The sequence below is a fragment of the Nothoprocta perdicaria genome, unplaced genomic scaffold (genome assembly GCF_003342845.1).
Source record: "Nothoprocta perdicaria isolate Ctin4 unplaced genomic scaffold, notPer1 scaffold_143, whole genome shotgun sequence".
In the NCBI taxonomy this organism is placed as follows: domain Eukaryota; kingdom Metazoa; phylum Chordata; class Aves; order Tinamiformes; family Tinamidae; genus Nothoprocta; species Nothoprocta perdicaria.
This window is the reverse complement of record NW_020454572.1, coordinates 1,410,259-1,426,953: the sequence shown is the minus strand read 5'-3', so window position 1 is coordinate 1,426,953 and position 16,695 is coordinate 1,410,259. Positions and strand designations below refer to the sequence as shown.

The 16,695-nt window shown below is 55.9% G+C and overlaps 2 protein-coding genes across 2 annotated transcripts; one reads left to right on the top strand and one right to left on the bottom strand.

The window, feature by feature from the left end:
* The first annotated feature begins 5,251 nt into the window (after positions 1–5,251).
* CCDC113 (coiled-coil domain containing 113) lies at positions 5,252–11,778 on the top strand. The gene is made up of 9 exons (XM_026034350.1): positions 5,252–5,430; positions 5,597–5,723; positions 6,881–7,042; positions 7,972–8,124; positions 8,583–8,663; positions 9,186–9,341; positions 10,014–10,121; positions 10,487–10,642; positions 11,639–11,778. The coding sequence occupies exons 1-9, from the start codon at positions 5,252–5,254 to the stop codon at positions 11,699–11,701; spliced, it is 1,185 nt and encodes a 394-aa protein (XP_025890135.1). The 3' UTR covers positions 11,702–11,778.
* On the bottom strand, positions 11,765–14,833 carry PRSS54 (serine protease 54). Its single transcript, XM_026034349.1, has 6 exons — positions 14,788–14,833; positions 14,507–14,681; positions 13,674–13,930; positions 13,375–13,505; positions 12,558–12,713; positions 11,765–11,797 (listed from the first exon to the last, which is right to left on the bottom strand). The coding sequence occupies exons 1-6, from the start codon at positions 14,831–14,833 to the stop codon at positions 11,765–11,767; spliced, it is 798 nt and encodes a 265-aa protein (XP_025890134.1).
* Between the last annotated feature and the right edge of the window lie 1,862 nt (positions 14,834–16,695).

The window sequence follows — 16,695 nt, the reverse complement described above, 5'->3', positions numbered from 1 at the left end:
CCCCAGCACCTACATTTTCCCCAGGTCACCCTCCTGGCACCCCCCCAGCATCCCCTCAGCACCCTCCTGTCACCGTCCTGTCAATCATGCCCCTGTCACCCCATCACCCTCCCTTCACCCCCATCACCCCCCAGTCCCTCCCGGCACAGCCCCTGTCGCCCCTTCCTGCCCCCTTCAGCCCTTATCACCCACCCATCTCAGTCTGCGCCACAGCCCCTCCTGCACTGTCACCCCCTCGCAGCCCCTTGCGCCTTGTCGCAGCCCTGTCACCCCTGTCACACAGCCCATCGCACCCTCTCGGCCCCTGCCACCGCCTCAGACACCCCGTCCCCAGGGCCACATGCGCCTCCAGGGACGCCCAGGCTCCCGCGCACCCGCAGCACCCATGGGCCCCCCAGTCCCTCGGGCACTCTCAGCTCCCATGGGACCTCCAGTTCCCAAGCGCCCCTGCGGACGCGCTGAGGTTCAGGGGATGTGAACACTTGCATTAACTCGCTGACGCAGCTGTGGCATCACCGTCGTTAACACCAGATTCGGTCCAGAGCAGTAGGGTACGGCTGTCACGGACAGCGAGTGCTGACGGAGCAGGGTGGTCGGAGCGGCACATGGGCATCCCTGCCCTTGCCATGGGAACCCATGTGTCCTTCGGGACAGGCAGGAGGACCGTTTTAAAACATTCCYGGGAGAGAATCCCTATCTGCCAGGATTTGGTGGGGTCTCCACGCAAGCGTGAAGAGGCACAGAGATGTTCTTGGTCCTGTGGGGAGTCCGAAGAGGGAAGGGTCAGTGAGGAGCTTGTGCTCTGGGCCCATGCGGGACAGGCGAGTCAGGGGAACAGAGGACAGTAAACAAAAAAGCCTGGGCAGTGGACRCAGGGCAGAAAATGAGGCATGTTGAGAACCTTCCTGCTTCTGAAAGGTTAAAGCAGTAGCTGTCTGGCGCCTCTGCCAGCCCCCGGCAGCTGGGCCGGGAGAGAGGCTGGCCTGGCTGCTTCCCTGATGGAAAGGGGTAATTTGCTGGTGCTTCAAACCACCCATCAGGAGAGACCTTGTCGCAGGCAGGAGACAGGGCACATCCTGCTCTGGTGCCTCCTGGAAAACCCCGGGGAAGCCCCAGCCCTGGGGGAGAGGGGCTGGAGGAGATGGAGGGGGGCTTTGCTTCAAGCAGTGAAAGAAGGGCAGCAGAAGCAGAGGCAGGAAAGCCACGTGGGGCACTGTCACCAGGAAAGGCCGTGGGCCACCAGCCATGCCCCCAGCAGCACTGGGGTTATCGCCCAAGCCCAGGGATGCCAGCACCAGGGAGGACGCACTGCTTGGGTCCCAGCCAGGGAGGACAGAGCTGGCCGCAAAGCGGGGGACGGAGCACCACGGTGTCCAAGAGAAGCTGGGGCACCTCCTTAGCCTGGTGACCTACAGAAACAGCGCTCACTGGATGGATTTCTCCAAATTTTGCAGAGGCAAGAGGTGGGGAGAAGGAAGATGCACCAGCTGGTGCCCCTTCTGCCCCAGGGGCGGGATGCAGGGCCTGGGATGCAGGGGCGGCCACARGGACGTGCGCTCCATGGGTGCCGCTGGCCTGGCATTTCCAGCACGGGTCGGGACACGGCTTCCTTGCTCCTTACGGCGGCACCGTTCCTGGCAGGTCCCCAGGCAGATCTCCACTGCTATTTTTAATGCTGCCTCTGCTCTCACCCTACATGTGCCATATGCTGAGCGCCGGGAAGCGGCTTCCCGGGCGCTGGGCGGGCTCCGGCTGGCACTGAGCACGGCTGGCGCTATCGCAGGAATCAACGATGCATCGACGGTGTGTCCCTGCCTGTTGCTGGTGTCAATGGCATCGCAGCAGCCTTTCTAACACCTCAGGAAGGCCAAAGGTGATGGTGGGTTAAAGCGGGAGCCCTCCCTGAGACCATCCAAACGTCACCTTGGTCTTGGATGGGAATTAGACCTAYTCCAGGCTGCTGTGGTTCAGAGCTCTGGTCCAGGCTGCTCTGGAAAGGGACCTTTCCATCTACAGGGTCACAGGGCCAGTGCTTCCTTTGCCACAGGCACCCCCTGTGCTGTCTGCAGCCAAAGACAAGCCGACAGTTTCATGCTGGGTAAAGATGTTGTCCTGTGATTCTCCGTGCTGCCAGTAATGGGGAAAGCAGGGGAGCTATGCATATAAGCCTTGGGCTGCATTCCTTTATGGAAACACACGTAAGAGAGATGGTTTTCTTTTCCTCTGAGGGCCAAGAAAGGGAGAACTTTCCATTCATCAAACTCAAGCTGACGTGGGTGCTGGACTTGGAGGTTACAGCAAGAGGCAACCTATGGAAAGTCTTGCTGAGAAGATAAGCACCGAGTCAACCACGCACRGCAAAACCCAGTGAACTTTCCAGGGAAGTGCATTGCCAGGAAATCCAACAGGACTTTATAATTTTACACTGGCAGTTTGCCAGCCAGGCAAGACTTCCACGGGCTTTTTGGCAAGCTGAGTGGGTGGATCCAAAGTGCTGGCTCAACCAGGGCGCCCACCATTGGAGAGAAAAGGCAAGTCAGCACCCACTTCTGTAGGATGTCTTAGCAAAGCGAGTGGAAAACCGGCTATCCCTTGGCAAAAGACATCTTAGCAGCCTCTTGCTATCAGGATTACAAATGGAAAATGAAAATCGTCTACCAGTGGCCATGTGTGGTGGAATAAGACTCCAAGAAGATTCAGAAGCGCATCAGCTTACAGCGCAAAGGTCCTTAGATAAATTGGAATTCATGACAGTATATGCAAAGGGTTTGAATCACAGAACAGCACGATGGTACTGGCATGTACATACAGCTCCTTCTCAGAGTGAGGGGGATAAAGCCATACCAGTGCACAGCTGAGAAATTCATCTGTCCCCAGGAAACTCAATGTGAGAGCACGGTGAAATCCAGATCCAAACACTCCCAAGGTGCAGGGAAATTTGGATCGATGTCCAAGCTCGGGGCCTCAGCAGCCAGGGTGCCCTTGCAGCCTTGCACACTCTGCGGAAAGCAAGATGAAACCTGAGGTGCCTCCCTCCACGTGAAACCAATGCCATGGAGCAGGGATGCGCATGAAGCTACCCTGCTTGCACCTGAGTGTGGGAGCAACGGAGACCCACTCTCCATCGGAGACCCAACAGAGTGTCCCAGAGACCCACTTTTTACAGCCTGCTGCTGTTTGGGTGGGCCACTTGATGTATGGGCATCAAGTCCACCACCCTTTTTCTAGTGTGTTGGGGTTTTGTTTGTTCCCACTGGACTACGCCAGCTCATCAGCAGGAACTTGTTCCATCGCAGGTGACATGCTCCTGAGAGCTTTCCAGTGGGATGCAAGCAGGTTACAAAATGGGCTTGCCAGGCTCCTTTCTGGCAGGAAACCTGCCTGGAGTGTGGCCAGCTCCTCCAGCTGACTCCTTGGCTGCCCACTTGCAGGTCTGTCCCAAAGGCAGGAACCCAAGGCTTCCTGGCTCCCGAGACAGCTGGTTCCTGGCATTGCCGAGTCTTAACACTGCCTGATGCTTCCCACAATAAAAGCCTTTTTGTAGCTACTTTGAAGTTCGTCAAACTTTACCTACCTTCCCCAAAATATTTTCAAACTATTTTTATTGTCAGCGCTATTTTCAGACTCAACCGAAAAGGTCCAGCTGTTTCCCAGGGCAAATTTAGGGAAATCCTGTTCCTGCTTTTTGGTCATTAGATGCAGTAGGAGATCTTGTCCTGGAGATATTTCAGAGCTTTGGAGCATCTGGCTTTTGGCAGGGGCAAATCTTGTGGCCGAGGAGCAGCGAGTTTCCTGCTGACCGCCATGAAGCTCGGCAGAGCTGAATGGAGTGATTTTCAATTTCTGGATCTCATGTTCAATTTTTTCCATCTCTTCTGAGAGAGAACCAAGGCAGCACCACACATACGTTCTCTCCTTCTGTTTTATAAGTCCCTATCTCCAAAAAAAAAAAAAAAAAAAAAACTCTTTCGCTTTGGCACCGAGTGCCTATACAGGATGAAGAACTTCAAGTGAGTGCTGTGCTTCCTGCGGCACTAATGAGGCCAGGGAGCGTGTTCCTTCGCCTATGGATCAAATGTGATGATGACTCAGATGCATCCTCAGGATGAATTTTGACATATTCTGGCCATTATGTGGATTCGCAGCATCCTTGTCAGATTCCCCTGCAAAGCCCGATGAGATCAGGAGCATGACATAATAAATCCACTTTGTCAACGGGCCAGAAATAGGCCATAGCCACTGTATTGATTTTTTCCTCCGGTTATATAATGAGGTTGCCGTGCGCCTCTCATCCCTGGGCAGAGCTGTGTGGCGGAGGTCCTGGGCATCTCACCAGTCTGGGGGGACGCACATGGTTGGGAGCGAGCACCCAGCACAGTGGTGCCGTTTGGAAGGGGAAGGAGCCTGGTGCCTCAGAAGCTGGATGTGACTCATGCTCTTCCAGCAGGGTTGCTCAGACGCGGTGCTCCACACCCTTATAATGCTCCTGAACAWAGGCATACCCGCGGGGGCTCCTGTTTTCCCAACTGGGTCCTACAGTTGCCCTTGCTGGATGCAAGAGGAGAGCAATGAAGCGAGTTCTGAAACAAGCTAAAGCACCGCACGTGAATGCCTGCAATGGGGCACGGGCTCCCAAACATGGGCGAGGGGAACAGGATGCCTTGCATCCCTCCTGCGGCTTTGCCCGCATGACGCGGCAAGCTGATGGAGGGAATCATTTCAGGCAGCAAGACCTCACCTTGCCTCACCTTGAGGTGTGGAGTGGCCTCAGGGACCAGCAAGGTGGCTTGTGTGCCCTCCGTTGCTCAGGGTGCAGGGTGGCCTGGGGGACCAGCAAGGTGGCCAGGTGTGTCCCTTCTATGGTATGGGGTGGCCTCAGGGACCAGTGAAGTGACCTGGTGTTCCCTCCACAATTCAGGATGTGGGGTGGTCCTGGGGACCCACAAGGTGGCCTGGTGACCCCCCTGTGCTTTGGGGTATGGAGTGGTCCTGGGAACCGGTGAGGTGTTCTGGGGTGCCCTCCATGGCTGACAGTGCAGGGTGGCCTGGGGGAGCAGCGAGGTGGCCCCCTTCCCCCTCTGTGCTTTGGGGATGTGGTGGCCCCGGGGAGCAGCGAGGTGTGCTGGTGTCCCCCGCAGAGCTCGGGGTGTCCCCCGCAGAGCTCGGGGTGGCCCCGCACACCCGCGAGGTGGCCCCGGAGGCAGCGGCAGGGCAGTGGCCCCGCGTGTCCGCGGCGTTGCCAGGAGACGCCATGGCGGCGGCGGCGGCAGACACAGCCCAGGCCCCGTCCCCAGGCCCGGCCCCGTCCTCGCCCCCATCCCCGTCCCCGTCCCTAGCCCCAACCCTCTCCGAGGACTCAGCGCAGGACTCAGCTCCGGACCCGGCGACGCTGCCGCTGCCGCAGCTGCGGGCCCTGCTGCAGGAGCTCAGGTAGGGAGGCCATGGCTGTGCCCCCGGCGCGCGGGGACATGGGGCCTGTCCCGCGTGCGGGCAAGGGGCCGCGCTGCCACCAGCGGCCCGAGCTCCAGCCGCCGCTGTGCCCTCGGTGCCTCCCGAGCCCCGGGAGGCGGGGCGCGCTGACCCCCGCCCTTGGCAGCCATGCCACCGCCATGCTCAAGGTCGAGATGGAAACGCTGGAGAAATGGTACTGCAGGCTGGAGCCGCAGAGCCAGTCGCTGCACCTGCTGGCGGACACGCGGGACTCCTCGCCCGAGGTGATGCAGGTACCGCTGCCAAGGTTGCCAGCAGCCGCACGGCTGCAGATCCCCCATTCCCACGGCTGCAGATACCCCCGTTCCCATGTGTGCCTCTCAGCAGGACCAAAACTTGCCATTCGCTGCCCTTTTTGCCTTCCTTTGGACCTCCCCCATGTCAAAGCAGATAGAGCAGGTGGTGCGAGGGCAGCACTTCCTACAGACTGGCTTTGCAGTGGTCCACCACTTAACCTAGACCCTGCTTGCAAAACACAATGCTGCTGGTCTAGGTATGTGCATTTGCACTGCTCTGCCTTCAGGTCAAGAGTCCTCCTGCCACAAGCTTATTTTGAAGTAGATGCTCCATAAGCCGTGAAACTGATGCCAAGAAAGCCAGGGACTTGCCCAAGACCATGGCACATGGGTGCTAAGGATGCTCTGCTCCTCCTCTTCTCCCTCTTGCGGAAGTTCCACCCMGGCTTACATTGATGTGTGTCCACATCCATTTACTGCTCCTGCATGCAGGTTGCTCTGTCCCTTCTCACTGGAGCTTGAGATGAACCCTGGCTACTGAGCGCATTTAAGCCTCTTGGCCTGAACTTCGCCTTTTCATTGGCAACTCAGTGACCCTTCGTGGTGGAGCTTTCAGCCAGTTTCTTGCACTAGATTTTAGCCTGAGTCCAAAGTAATCACGCTCTGATTTTTTTTTTTTTCTCAGCCCTTGGGAACTTCACCCTTGGCCAGATGGGAGCAATGCTGGGCTCCACATAAGCTATGATTGCTTCTCAGCCCTATTAGTCCTGAGAGCAAATTCCAGTCTACTCATGCTGCAGTGAGCTCAGTGTGTCTGACCTGGGCACTCATAGGAGATCTCAACTCTTCCACGTGGAAAGTTGTAAATAATGTCACTGTTAATTAGCATCTTTACCACAAAGAGATGCTTCACTTGCCCACATGAGGCTCTAGCCTCAGCTTTAACCTGTAGCCCAGGATCTGCCTGTTGGATTGAATTGAAAGTGCTTGTGTGAGAGGGTTTTCTGGGGGAGGAAAGAACAGAGGGGGAGCCAAGGTGTGTGTTAGCCCCGCTCTGGTGCTGTCTCCTTGTCCTTGCTGTAGACTCCAGCATGTGACCCTAGGGATTGCTATGTCTTTGTAATGGCATCTTCATTGTTCCTTGGCGCTTGCAGATCCGTAGCAGGCACAAATCCAAGTCACGTGGTCCATCAGAGCGTTTTCTGGGCCTGACAGTGGAGCAGAAATGTGAGCTGGTGGAGCGGGAGCTGGAGGAAACAAAGGATGAGATTCAGAAGATAGAGGAGGACTCTGAGCAGACCCTTCAGGACCTTGAGGTATGGCTTTCCAGACACGTGAGAATCACCAAGGTGTTTGTTGAGCAACCTTGTTASTTCTCACAGCACTTTCAATATGCCCTCCCTCGTGCCAGTGAGTCAGACTTGTCTGTCAAGGGCTGTTCRTAGCAGAGCACTGCTATGAGTGCTCCTGAGTTGAGGCTGGGCGCCAGTTCCTCACCTCACCCCTTCCCTGCAGGCAAACACACCAGCAGAGGGGTCCCCTTTAGAGTCTCCCTCCCCTTTAGAGTCTCTAAAGTTGCATTATATTATAGCCCATACTAATAAAATACTAGTCTAGAAGACTTTTAAATGGAGGAGCTCAGCTCTGCTGTGTGAAATGCTGGAAAACAAAATCTCCTTTTTGTCTCTTCTAAAAGGTTTGCCTTTTTTTTTTTTTTTTTTTTTTTTTTTTTTGCCAGACATTTTTTTTCCCAATCTAACAGCTCTCGAGAGCTTCCTGGTTTGATTGGACTCCATGCAGGCTTTGTCCTTCCATTGTCTTCAAGTTTTGATCTGGGTGTGCTCCAGATTTCCCACCCTGGGTCGCTGCTGCAAGRTCCTTGCTGCTGTATCTCCATACCTGCCTGCCCTAGGCTGTCTGCCAGGAGCTTCTTCTTGGCAAGAAGACCAAGAGTTCTTGGGAAAGGAGAAACCACCTCTTCTTTTGGTTGGGATCACCTGGTGCAGCACGCAGCGGCCAGGACAAGGGAAGCAGGCAGCCTGTCTCTCTTGTGTGGCCACCAGATGCATGCAGTGAACAAACGGGGCTACATATTGTCTTCTGTAGCGGTGTTTGTAGCTCAGGATAAAGCAAAAGTATCTCAGCAGAAAGTATGCCCGGTCATTTCCAGTGTTTTCTACCCCCAATGCTTCCTGAACAAGGGATGCTGGCACCTCTTCACTGCTACGTGACTCTGTTTCTACAGGCAGCCATGGAAGAAGCAGATGTTTGGTGGGCTGAGGTTAAAAAAGCCATCAGTGACTTTGACAAAGAAATCAGCACCCTCTCCCAGAAGAAGGGTGGTACTGTGGCTTYTGAGAAGCTGCTGAGATACCTGGAGGAGAGGAACCACCAGAGGGTCAGTGCAGCAGGACAATTTTCAAACCTGGACTATCCTCTGAAAAGTATGTCATTTATACAAAATCCYAGTTCCTGTCCTCAGTTATGGCCTGCATAAACCTTTCAGACCTATCTTGGCAAGCATGTGTGGACAAGCCTTGTCACACTTACCAGCCAGTGACCAGTCTGGGTGCTCATCAGCCTGGTGGGCTGCAGCACAGATGTGGGTAGAGACTGTACAGGGCTCAGCTCTCCAGCTCGGTGGAGGCCGGGGAACTGCACAGCCCACATCTATTCCCACATCTGGGTCACGGTGATGCTGAGCAGAGTTTCTCACTGAGAGAAGTCCTTCTTCATCAGTCAGAGGTGAACAATATGAAGGCTGCATGAGATGAACAGGAATTGCACCATAAGGAGAGGGGTCCAGGTTCTTTCTCATCCCAGATTCAGCTGTTCCACTTTGCTGTCTTTTCCTAGGATCTGCTGAAAGAAAAGTTACGCCTGAAAAATGATTCACTCAGGAGCTACAAGAAAAAGCTGCAGCAACAGCTCAGGCAGGTGCGTGTGGCGGTTGAGGAAAAGCAGGGCAAGAGCAGAGGGGTTCAGGCTGGTGCWGAGATGTCCACCCTGCCCTGTGTAGAGAGGCAGGGCCCCCTTCCTCCCTCTCGCCCTCCTCCCTTCGCTTCCAGCCTTGCCGTCTCTGCTGAGGGGCACTGTTGTCTGTCAGGAGAGGTTCAGACTTGGAACATCTCTGCATGCAGGAGATGAGACAAGAAGTCTCAGAGTGGAAGCTGGCAGAGCTCTGCACCCTGGAAGAGATGCAATTCCCAGCGGAAGGGCGCTGGCATGGCTAGAGCCTGGCCAAAGGGAACCTGCCTGTATTCCTTGGCTGCACCACGCTCGGACACAGGGCACGTGGGGAGCAGCATGTTGTGTCTCTCGTTTCTCCCTAAGCCCCAGGTCTGCAGCCAGGCTGAAGTCTGTTCATTAAGTCTGCTTTTACCACAGAGCCTAACCCTCCTCTTATTTGGGATTTACCTGTGGCCAGCAATCTGTAGCTGTGCTTCCTTGGGTCTGCAGAAGGAGCACATGGGAGAGACGTTCCGTGAAGTCCGTTTCGAGCAGCTGCAAATTAGAAACATGCAGTACCAGGAGAAGATTGAGGAGAAGAATGAAGAGCTGCTGCAGCTAAARCTGACCTCAGGAAAGACTGTCCAGGCTCTCAACCTCTACAAAGTAAGTGAAGCTCTTAGCACCCCTATTTTCCTTTCCTCCAGTCTCCAAGCATCAGACAGGAGCTCACCAACAGCTCCTGCCTGCTTCACTTTCTCAGTCTAAGGATGCTGAACAGTCTTTCCACTGATTTATCAGCTCAGCTGGGAGCTTTGCTTGACCCACCAGAGTGCTACATTCCTCTCCTAGCAGGGGTGTCCACTTGCACATTTGACTGTAGGCCAAAAACAGGGCTTGTGCTTTGCAACATGGCTATTTTAGAGGGAACAATTCTGATTGGGAAGAGCCTCGGTGCTGACCTGGACAGGAAAACACATGTATAAGTAACCTGTGACGCTCAGAAGGATGTCATGAGCTGCAGCCACGTTTCTGAAGCTCTGATTATATCAATTAAAGTGCTGCTCTGCTGGGAGTATTTGCTTCTCTGGGAAGAACCCTTCTGCCTGGATGAGTCCTAAACTCAGGCTGCTCTTCTTTGGCTGTGCTGTAACATAGATGCTAGGTTGCTTGAAGGTACTTGAGATGCCATGTAGATCCACTTGGAGCAGGATTCCTGTATCACTAGCTGACACAAAGCCTGAGGAGGATCTGTGCTTAGGAAGCAAAGGGCTGGCTTTGCAGCTACCTGGGAGCTGTGGTTGTGCCTGTTGACACTATCACCATCTTGTATTCCAGAGGAGGCTGCAGGATGCCATGGAAACATCAGTGTGCCTGACGAAAGACATCTCCCAGAGGAAGGAGCTGCTGGAGAAGATYGAAAGAGAAACYRTTGTGGTGGARGAGGTAAAAAGARGATCTGTCCTAGGGCTTGRGGATCCCTGGTAGTCCACTGCAGTGAGCTGGATGYTTACCCACCTTCATGGATCTGTCCRGTAGCTTCTGTTTATGCCAGTAAGAGTCAGTAAGTTTACAAAACAGAAAAAGAATCCCTCTGTGGATTTTGGCCTCAGCTCCACAGTTATCAGCCATTGGTTTCTGRGAATTTCAATTCCTCAAACTCTTCATCAGCAGCATCCTCTCCAGTGAGAAGCAGCATCACTGTCACACCAGTGTGGAGACACAGCCYGGCTGGGACACCTCAGCCTTGGGCCATATTCTTGGCCACAAGAATATTTCTCTTGGATTTCCTTGCCCTGTCTCCCTTTTAGGAACGAGCCAAAGCTGAGAGCCTGAATAAGCAGCTGCGAAGGCAGCTCTCAGATTACCGAGTTCCCCCTGTTCTGAGGTACGTGCAGGAGAAGATGGCCATCAGTGACCTCCAAAACAGCCTCAAGGCTTGGGAGAGGAAGGTGTCGATTGCTGAGGTGAGTGCAACGGGACCGGGTGTGCACGAACCCGCTGCAGAGATGGCTGTGGGACCCGCTCTGTGCCTGCCCACCTGCCGGCACTCCAGGCACCAGCGGGGCTGCTCTGTGCCCGCGAAGCGCCAGCTCTCGCGCTGTGGTTTCCCTGATGCACACCAGAGCTGGAGGCGCTTCCTGTTTACAAAGCAACCATCGCTTCCTGCTCCAAGGAGAGAGGCTGAAGCTCTAACACTTGAGCTCAGAAGGGAAACCAGGGCAAGGACTCAGTTAATTTGACAGGAAGCATCACCAGGTTGTTATCCTGAAGCCTGTAATGTGTGAGGACAAGGGGATATGCAGGAGCTGATACATTTCTCACTTTGCATATGTCCCTTTGGTCCTGTGTGGACCTTTTCCAAAAGCCCAGTTAACTCCTGATGGCTTGGCAGCATCTGTAGTTCATTCTGATGCTCTCAAAGTGTTTCACAAACAATCTTTGTAGTGTATTTTTGAAACGTAGAGCTAGCACGACCTATCCATACCCCTCCCCGTGGAGGATATCTGTGCACATGGCAGYGTGCAGAGAGAAGCTGCTAGGGCAAAGCCAGCTCCTTGGACTCATAGTGTGGTGCTGTGCACCTATGTCCTGCTCGTTCCCCTTTCATCTCACACGTCTCTCTGGCAGAGCCACAAAACCTGGGCACTGACTTGGGCACTGCCCACGTGGCAGTGGTGAGTCTTGTGAGCCTCTGGGCAGTCGGGAACAGAGCAGCAAAAGAAGGACCCTGTTATTGTCCCTGGCATAACGCGAATGGTACCATTCAWTCACCGGCCTCCTGTTGTCCCCTGCCAGCCCTTCCACGGCAGGACATGTCAAACGCCCTTAGCACTGTGCCAATGACTGGGGGTTTCCACGCACTGCACTTCAGGCCAGGCTAGATTCCCACTTTGCAGCTTCCTCTGCATCATATCTCTTGTCTGAACATGTTAAGACCCTCTTGCTTTCTTCTCTTGCAGATGTCCTTGCAAAGCTACCGCAGAGCATGGAACCGGGTCAAGATGACCAGTAAGCAGCACTAGATGGGTCCCATGCTGTAGGACAGCTAGTGGAAGCTGCAGAAAGAGGCCAAAGAGGGTTTGCTGTCAAGTGGGTGGGTAAATGTAACACACTGCCAGCTGCAATGAGGGGAAACCGCTTCCGCGTGAAATGATAAAGARCTCCTTAACTCCAGTCGGGAGGCCCTCGCTTTTGTCAAGGCCACACGTATGCCAGCTTCCATGAGGCACTGCTGCCCGGCCTCYCTGCAGGCCCTGCTAGGTCAAAGTCAGTGGTGCTCTGATGCTCCCTCCCTCCCCCTCTCTATCACTACAAGCACTTGTTCCCTGGTGATCAAATCTGACATGTTTACAGGAGCTGTCCTTTCTCTCTGAGCCAGCCCCGCTGATCACTTAGTGCAGGAGGAACCAAGGAGGTGCTTTGGGAGGCTTCAGAATTTAATAGCTCAGAGTGGGCTCACACACTAGAGGAGGGCGCAGCAGTGCGAGCAGAGGGCAGCTCCTTTCAACGTGACGTGTATGAACCAAGCGGGCTTTGCAATTGCACAAGGAAGCCTCATAGAAAATAACTCGTAAAATAACAAAACAGCAAGAGAGGAACAGCAATCCTCTCCCCAAGCCCCCAAGCTTGGGATGAGTATCTGCTGGAGTTGGGAAGTGTTTCCCGCTTGTAACAGTCAGAATGTTCTGGTCCTTTGTGGCTTCTGGCCCGGCCTGGCCCATCCTTAGATGAGTTCAGGTGTGTCTTTTCCTGCTTGAGGTTGGAATCATCTTCCTGAAATACTCTCTGTACTGATTTGAAAGCCTCTTCCCAGTCTTCAGGCAGAGTTGGCAGAACAGCTCTTGCTCTGACTAGTGTGGGGAACACTGGGGCTCCTGCCCGTTCTGTGGTGGCCAAGATCCAGTCGCTGTAGTAGGACACTATCGTGTACAGGAATGGCCCGTAGCATCTCATGCCACCTTCACTGAGCACTCCTTTCAGGACCCATTTCTCGGTACCCTTAATCTGGCACATGACGGGGTTGCCTGGGTTGCCCTTCAGGACACAAAAAGGCAGGGTTGTATCACCAGAGCACGGTTTCCCTCCTGCTGTTGCTTTTACATCTGGTGGACTTCGCTTGAGGAAAGGAGAGCAAGTTGCATCGGCTTCTTCCTTGATCACTGGCTACAGCCAAGCACCTCAGACTGAGGGGCTGGCTGTGGCTGGGCTGATAGAAGAGCCCATTCCTGGGCACCCCACATGAAGTGGCCAAGCTCTCAGGGGATCCAGAGGCCCCCAGGTGCCAGCCTAGCCCCAGCTGATCTCTTTGTACCCACCACAAGGAATCCTTGCCCATTTTGCCTTCCAAGGATCGAGCAAGATTGTCCTTGGCACTGATCACCCTTGGAGAGGAGCCCTGTGGCCCTGATGATGAGATAGGCTCAGAGAGCAGAGCAGCACCCTACAGGGAGACAGTTTCCCTCCAGCCTGCAGGGAGATGGATGTCACACATCCAGGCACCGTCTCCCACGCCTGCTATTTGCAAGCTGTGCTGAAAGGGATCTTTTCTTGTAAGGACTGAGCAGAAGAGACTCAACAAGTGTTTTGGCTTCTCTCCCAGCCTTGAGTCAGAGCTGTGCAGAGTGAGGGAAAAAAGGGAGAAAAGCAGTTTCGCTAGACAGCCTCCCAGTTTGGGTGGGTGCCACATGTCCCTTACCAAGCAGCCTGACACATTATCAGCGTCCCTGTGGCTGCAGCACTCAGTTGTAGGGATCCTTTCCAGTGGGCAGAGGTCGATGTCCACCACGGTGATCATCCTCAGAAAGCCGCTGCAGCACTTGCCCCTGGCTGGCCAAGAGACCCCAATGAGCCCTTGCCCTTGGCACCCCTGGCCTCCAGAAAACAGCAATGGGTGACTGGCTGGTGTTTTTTCTTGCCAGCACACGGGGAGCAAAGAGGAGCTCTGTCCCTTTCCCTCCCATCAGGGTTGTTGGGGGGAGGGAACAGTGGGGCTACCTGCTGTGGGATGGAGCCAGCCCGAGACCCAGCAGTTCACTAGGTCCGACCTAGAAAGGCTCCTCTGGGGGAAGCAGATGGGCTGGACGGTGTCGTTGAACTCCAGCGGGATGGCCGTCCTGAGCAGAGCTATGTTATTGTAGAGCGTGGTCGCGTCAAAGTCCTCGTGGGGGATGATGGAGCTGATCCGGTACTGGGGCTGCTCCTCCTGCCGCCTCTTCAGGTCGCTTAGCCCAACCATGGCCAACACCTGCTGCCTGCAGAGGTGCCGGGAGGGGAGGCAAAGGGCTCCCTGTCACTGTGCATCATGGTGCAGGGAGGACTATTAAGTGTGGGCTGGAGCAGAACGATGCCATGGGCTTGGCTCTGCTGCATGAAGCAGGGCCTGAAAGCGAAGGGAAGACCTGGGCGATGCTCCTGGGAGAAGGAGCCAGCCTTGGCATCGGCTGCGTTAATGCCACGGGGCTGGAGCGGGCCCTAGTGTGACAGCCTTTTCCCCTGCCCAGCGCCCAGGTGACCTGGAGGGGGGGGAACTGGCATGATCCCCCCAGCTCTTTTTCAGCTCCTTTTCAAGTCAGTAAAGAAGGAATTTTTTTTTCCTGAGGAGCTGGAGGGAAGAATCTTGAGTCCTGAGCCTGGGAGGGATGTAGGGCYCGCCACACACAGCAGGGATCACCCCTGGCTGCTTTCTGTGTCACCCTTGGAGAAGGGACACGCTAGGATGGATGGGCCTCCAAACCGCCTGCAAAACAATAAACCTGCTGAGGGACCAAGCAGAGCAGGAGATGGGGAGATCCAGGAGGGCCGGAGAGCCTTCCAAGCAGGACACCGACCTGCCCTGCAGGCGGGAGGCCGCGCTGAGCACCCAGTGCTGGCTGAGGATGGTGCCGAAGGCCAGGTGCTCATCCTGTCGCGGGTCCTGCAGGGCCACCACCCACGGGAACTGCGCCACACCGGCAAACTCCTGCGTCGATCTCCGGGGGGACGCGGTGGCCTGGATGCCACAGGCTGCAGGGCCAAGGGGGGCAGCGGGTTGGGCACACGCATCCTGGCGCCCTCCTCCRCTCCGGATCCCTGCGGTGCCTCCAGAGCCAGGGTGGGCTCCTTCACTCACCCGCCACGGCGGACTGGGACAACCACAGCCAGACGAGGCCTCGCATGAAGGCGATGGTGCAGCCGGAGCTCCCTGTCCCTGCCCATCCGGAGGACGGTGCTCTGGGTGCCGCGGCGTGGCAGCCCCTCAGCTCCCAACCCCTCATCCCACTGCGCTCCACCCTGCTGGCACCCACGCCCGGCTCCAGCCGGCCGCGCAGCGCTGCGGCACCGTCCTGTGAGCGCCGGCATGGCCGCGCGCCTGGCGCCACAGAACATGGCGGCGCGCCGCTCTGTTACCTCAGCGTCGCCACGGAGGGGCCAGCAGACACCCATGGGGGGCCGGTGGGCGGAGCGGGCACGGGCTGCTTAGGACACGAGGGACCCTGACGAGAAGGATGGCGGTTTCTCCTCTCCCCACTCCCGCACRTAAGAAATTTCAGCCTTCGTCCTCTCTGGTTGCTCTTATCAGCACCACTGATAAGGGCCAGTGGTGGGTCTAATCCCCAGCCCTTGTGATGTGGTGCTGGAAAATGCCTTGGAAAGCATCCGGGAGGCGGCTGATGAGCCACAGGCCCCTCCGCAGCCCGCCAGTGCCAAAAGGGGCTGCTTGATCCGCAAGAGCAAAGGTGCTCCCCGAGGGGTGCCACTGCGGTCTGGGTGCCAGCGCAGCTATTCCAGCGGGACGCCGAGGCCTCCACGAGTGGCACCAATTTTTCCATGCTCAAAGCTGGCACCACCTGGGCCCGAAGCGCTCGGGAACAGCTCCCGTGAGCCATCCGTGGCCTCTCCCGGCTCGCTCAGGGTGCTGCTGGAGGCGGTTGGTATCATCTGTATGCCCAGAGATCGAAACCCACGCATTGCAGACGCCTGCATGGTGCCATTGGAACAAAGATGGGTCCCTTTGGAAGCCCTGTCCGCTTCCAGGCTGGGGAGACCAGTCCCATTGAGCTTCACCAGCCTCAGTGTGGATCCCCACAGGCAGCGCTAGACCCTGGCTCGCTGGAGCATCTTCCTTCATCCCAAGGACCAGACAGCCCCTGTTGCTGCTGCTGAGACGGGCAGCTCTCCTGCGACGAACCACGTCCCCCCGGCAGCCCAGCCTGCGGACTAATAAGTTTTAAAGGCCACGGTTAAGGAAGCCAGCCTGAGGCTGAAGCGCAGAGCCAGGCCCAAGGCCTGCCCCCGCGCTCGTGTTGGCGAGGCCGCACAAAGCCAGCCCTGTGTGGCACGCGAGGGCTGCGGCCGGCCGGGCTCTCCTCGGCCGCGGGTCTCCCCGGGCTCCATCGCTGCTGTTCTTTGCTAGCTTGTTCCTAGCACCAAGACAAAAAATTAACAAGTTAAAAATGTCTGATAAAAAAATCAATTGACTGCAGGAAAAYATTAACACAGCCCAACCTGTCCCTGTAGCACAACTTAGCCGCTTCGGAGACGTGTCTGTTGAGTTTTCCACTTAGGCAAACAGGCTGTGTTGCAGTTCCGCCGCCACAAGTGCTTTGATCAAAGTTTGCATTATCAAAACACAGGGAGATGCCCAAGAACTGATTGCATCTCCCTGCCCCGAGCCCGGTTTCCCGTCGTGCATCCACACAGCTGCACCTTGCCTCTTAAACCAGCCCCTCCACATCTTGTCTTTCTCCTCCCATGTTTCCAGGTCACGGTACTCCCTGCACTGCTGGCCTTAGCGCTGGGGCTTGGCAGGGATGYGCTGGCTGCCCCCTTCCAACACGGTGCCCTGCGGGAATGCTGTCCCTTGTCTTTGGGGAGGCAGGTGTGTACGCGTCACTTGGTGGCTTTCAGAAGGATTCGTTTTTTTCTGGCAGCCTCCCAGTCTAAAGCCAACTTGGTTAAGAAGCAAAGACCAAAAACCACATGTGGCTRGATGTTCCTCACTCTCACAGGAATTGCTGAGGAACTGTATGGGAAAAAC

Coding starts and splice junctions, on each gene's coding strand:
- PRSS54 (XM_026034349.1), bottom strand. CDS start 14,833: ATGCGAGGCCTCGTCTGGCTGTGGTTGTCCCAGTCCGCCGTGGCGG. Junction 12,714..13,374: donor ATAATGTGTCAGGCTGCTTG/GTAAGGGACATG, acceptor TGTGTCCTGAAG/GGCAACCCAGGCAACCCCGT. Junction 11,798..12,557: donor TCTTGGCCACCACAGAACGG/GCAGGAGCCCCA, acceptor CCCTCATTGCAG/CTGGCAGTGTGTTACATTTA.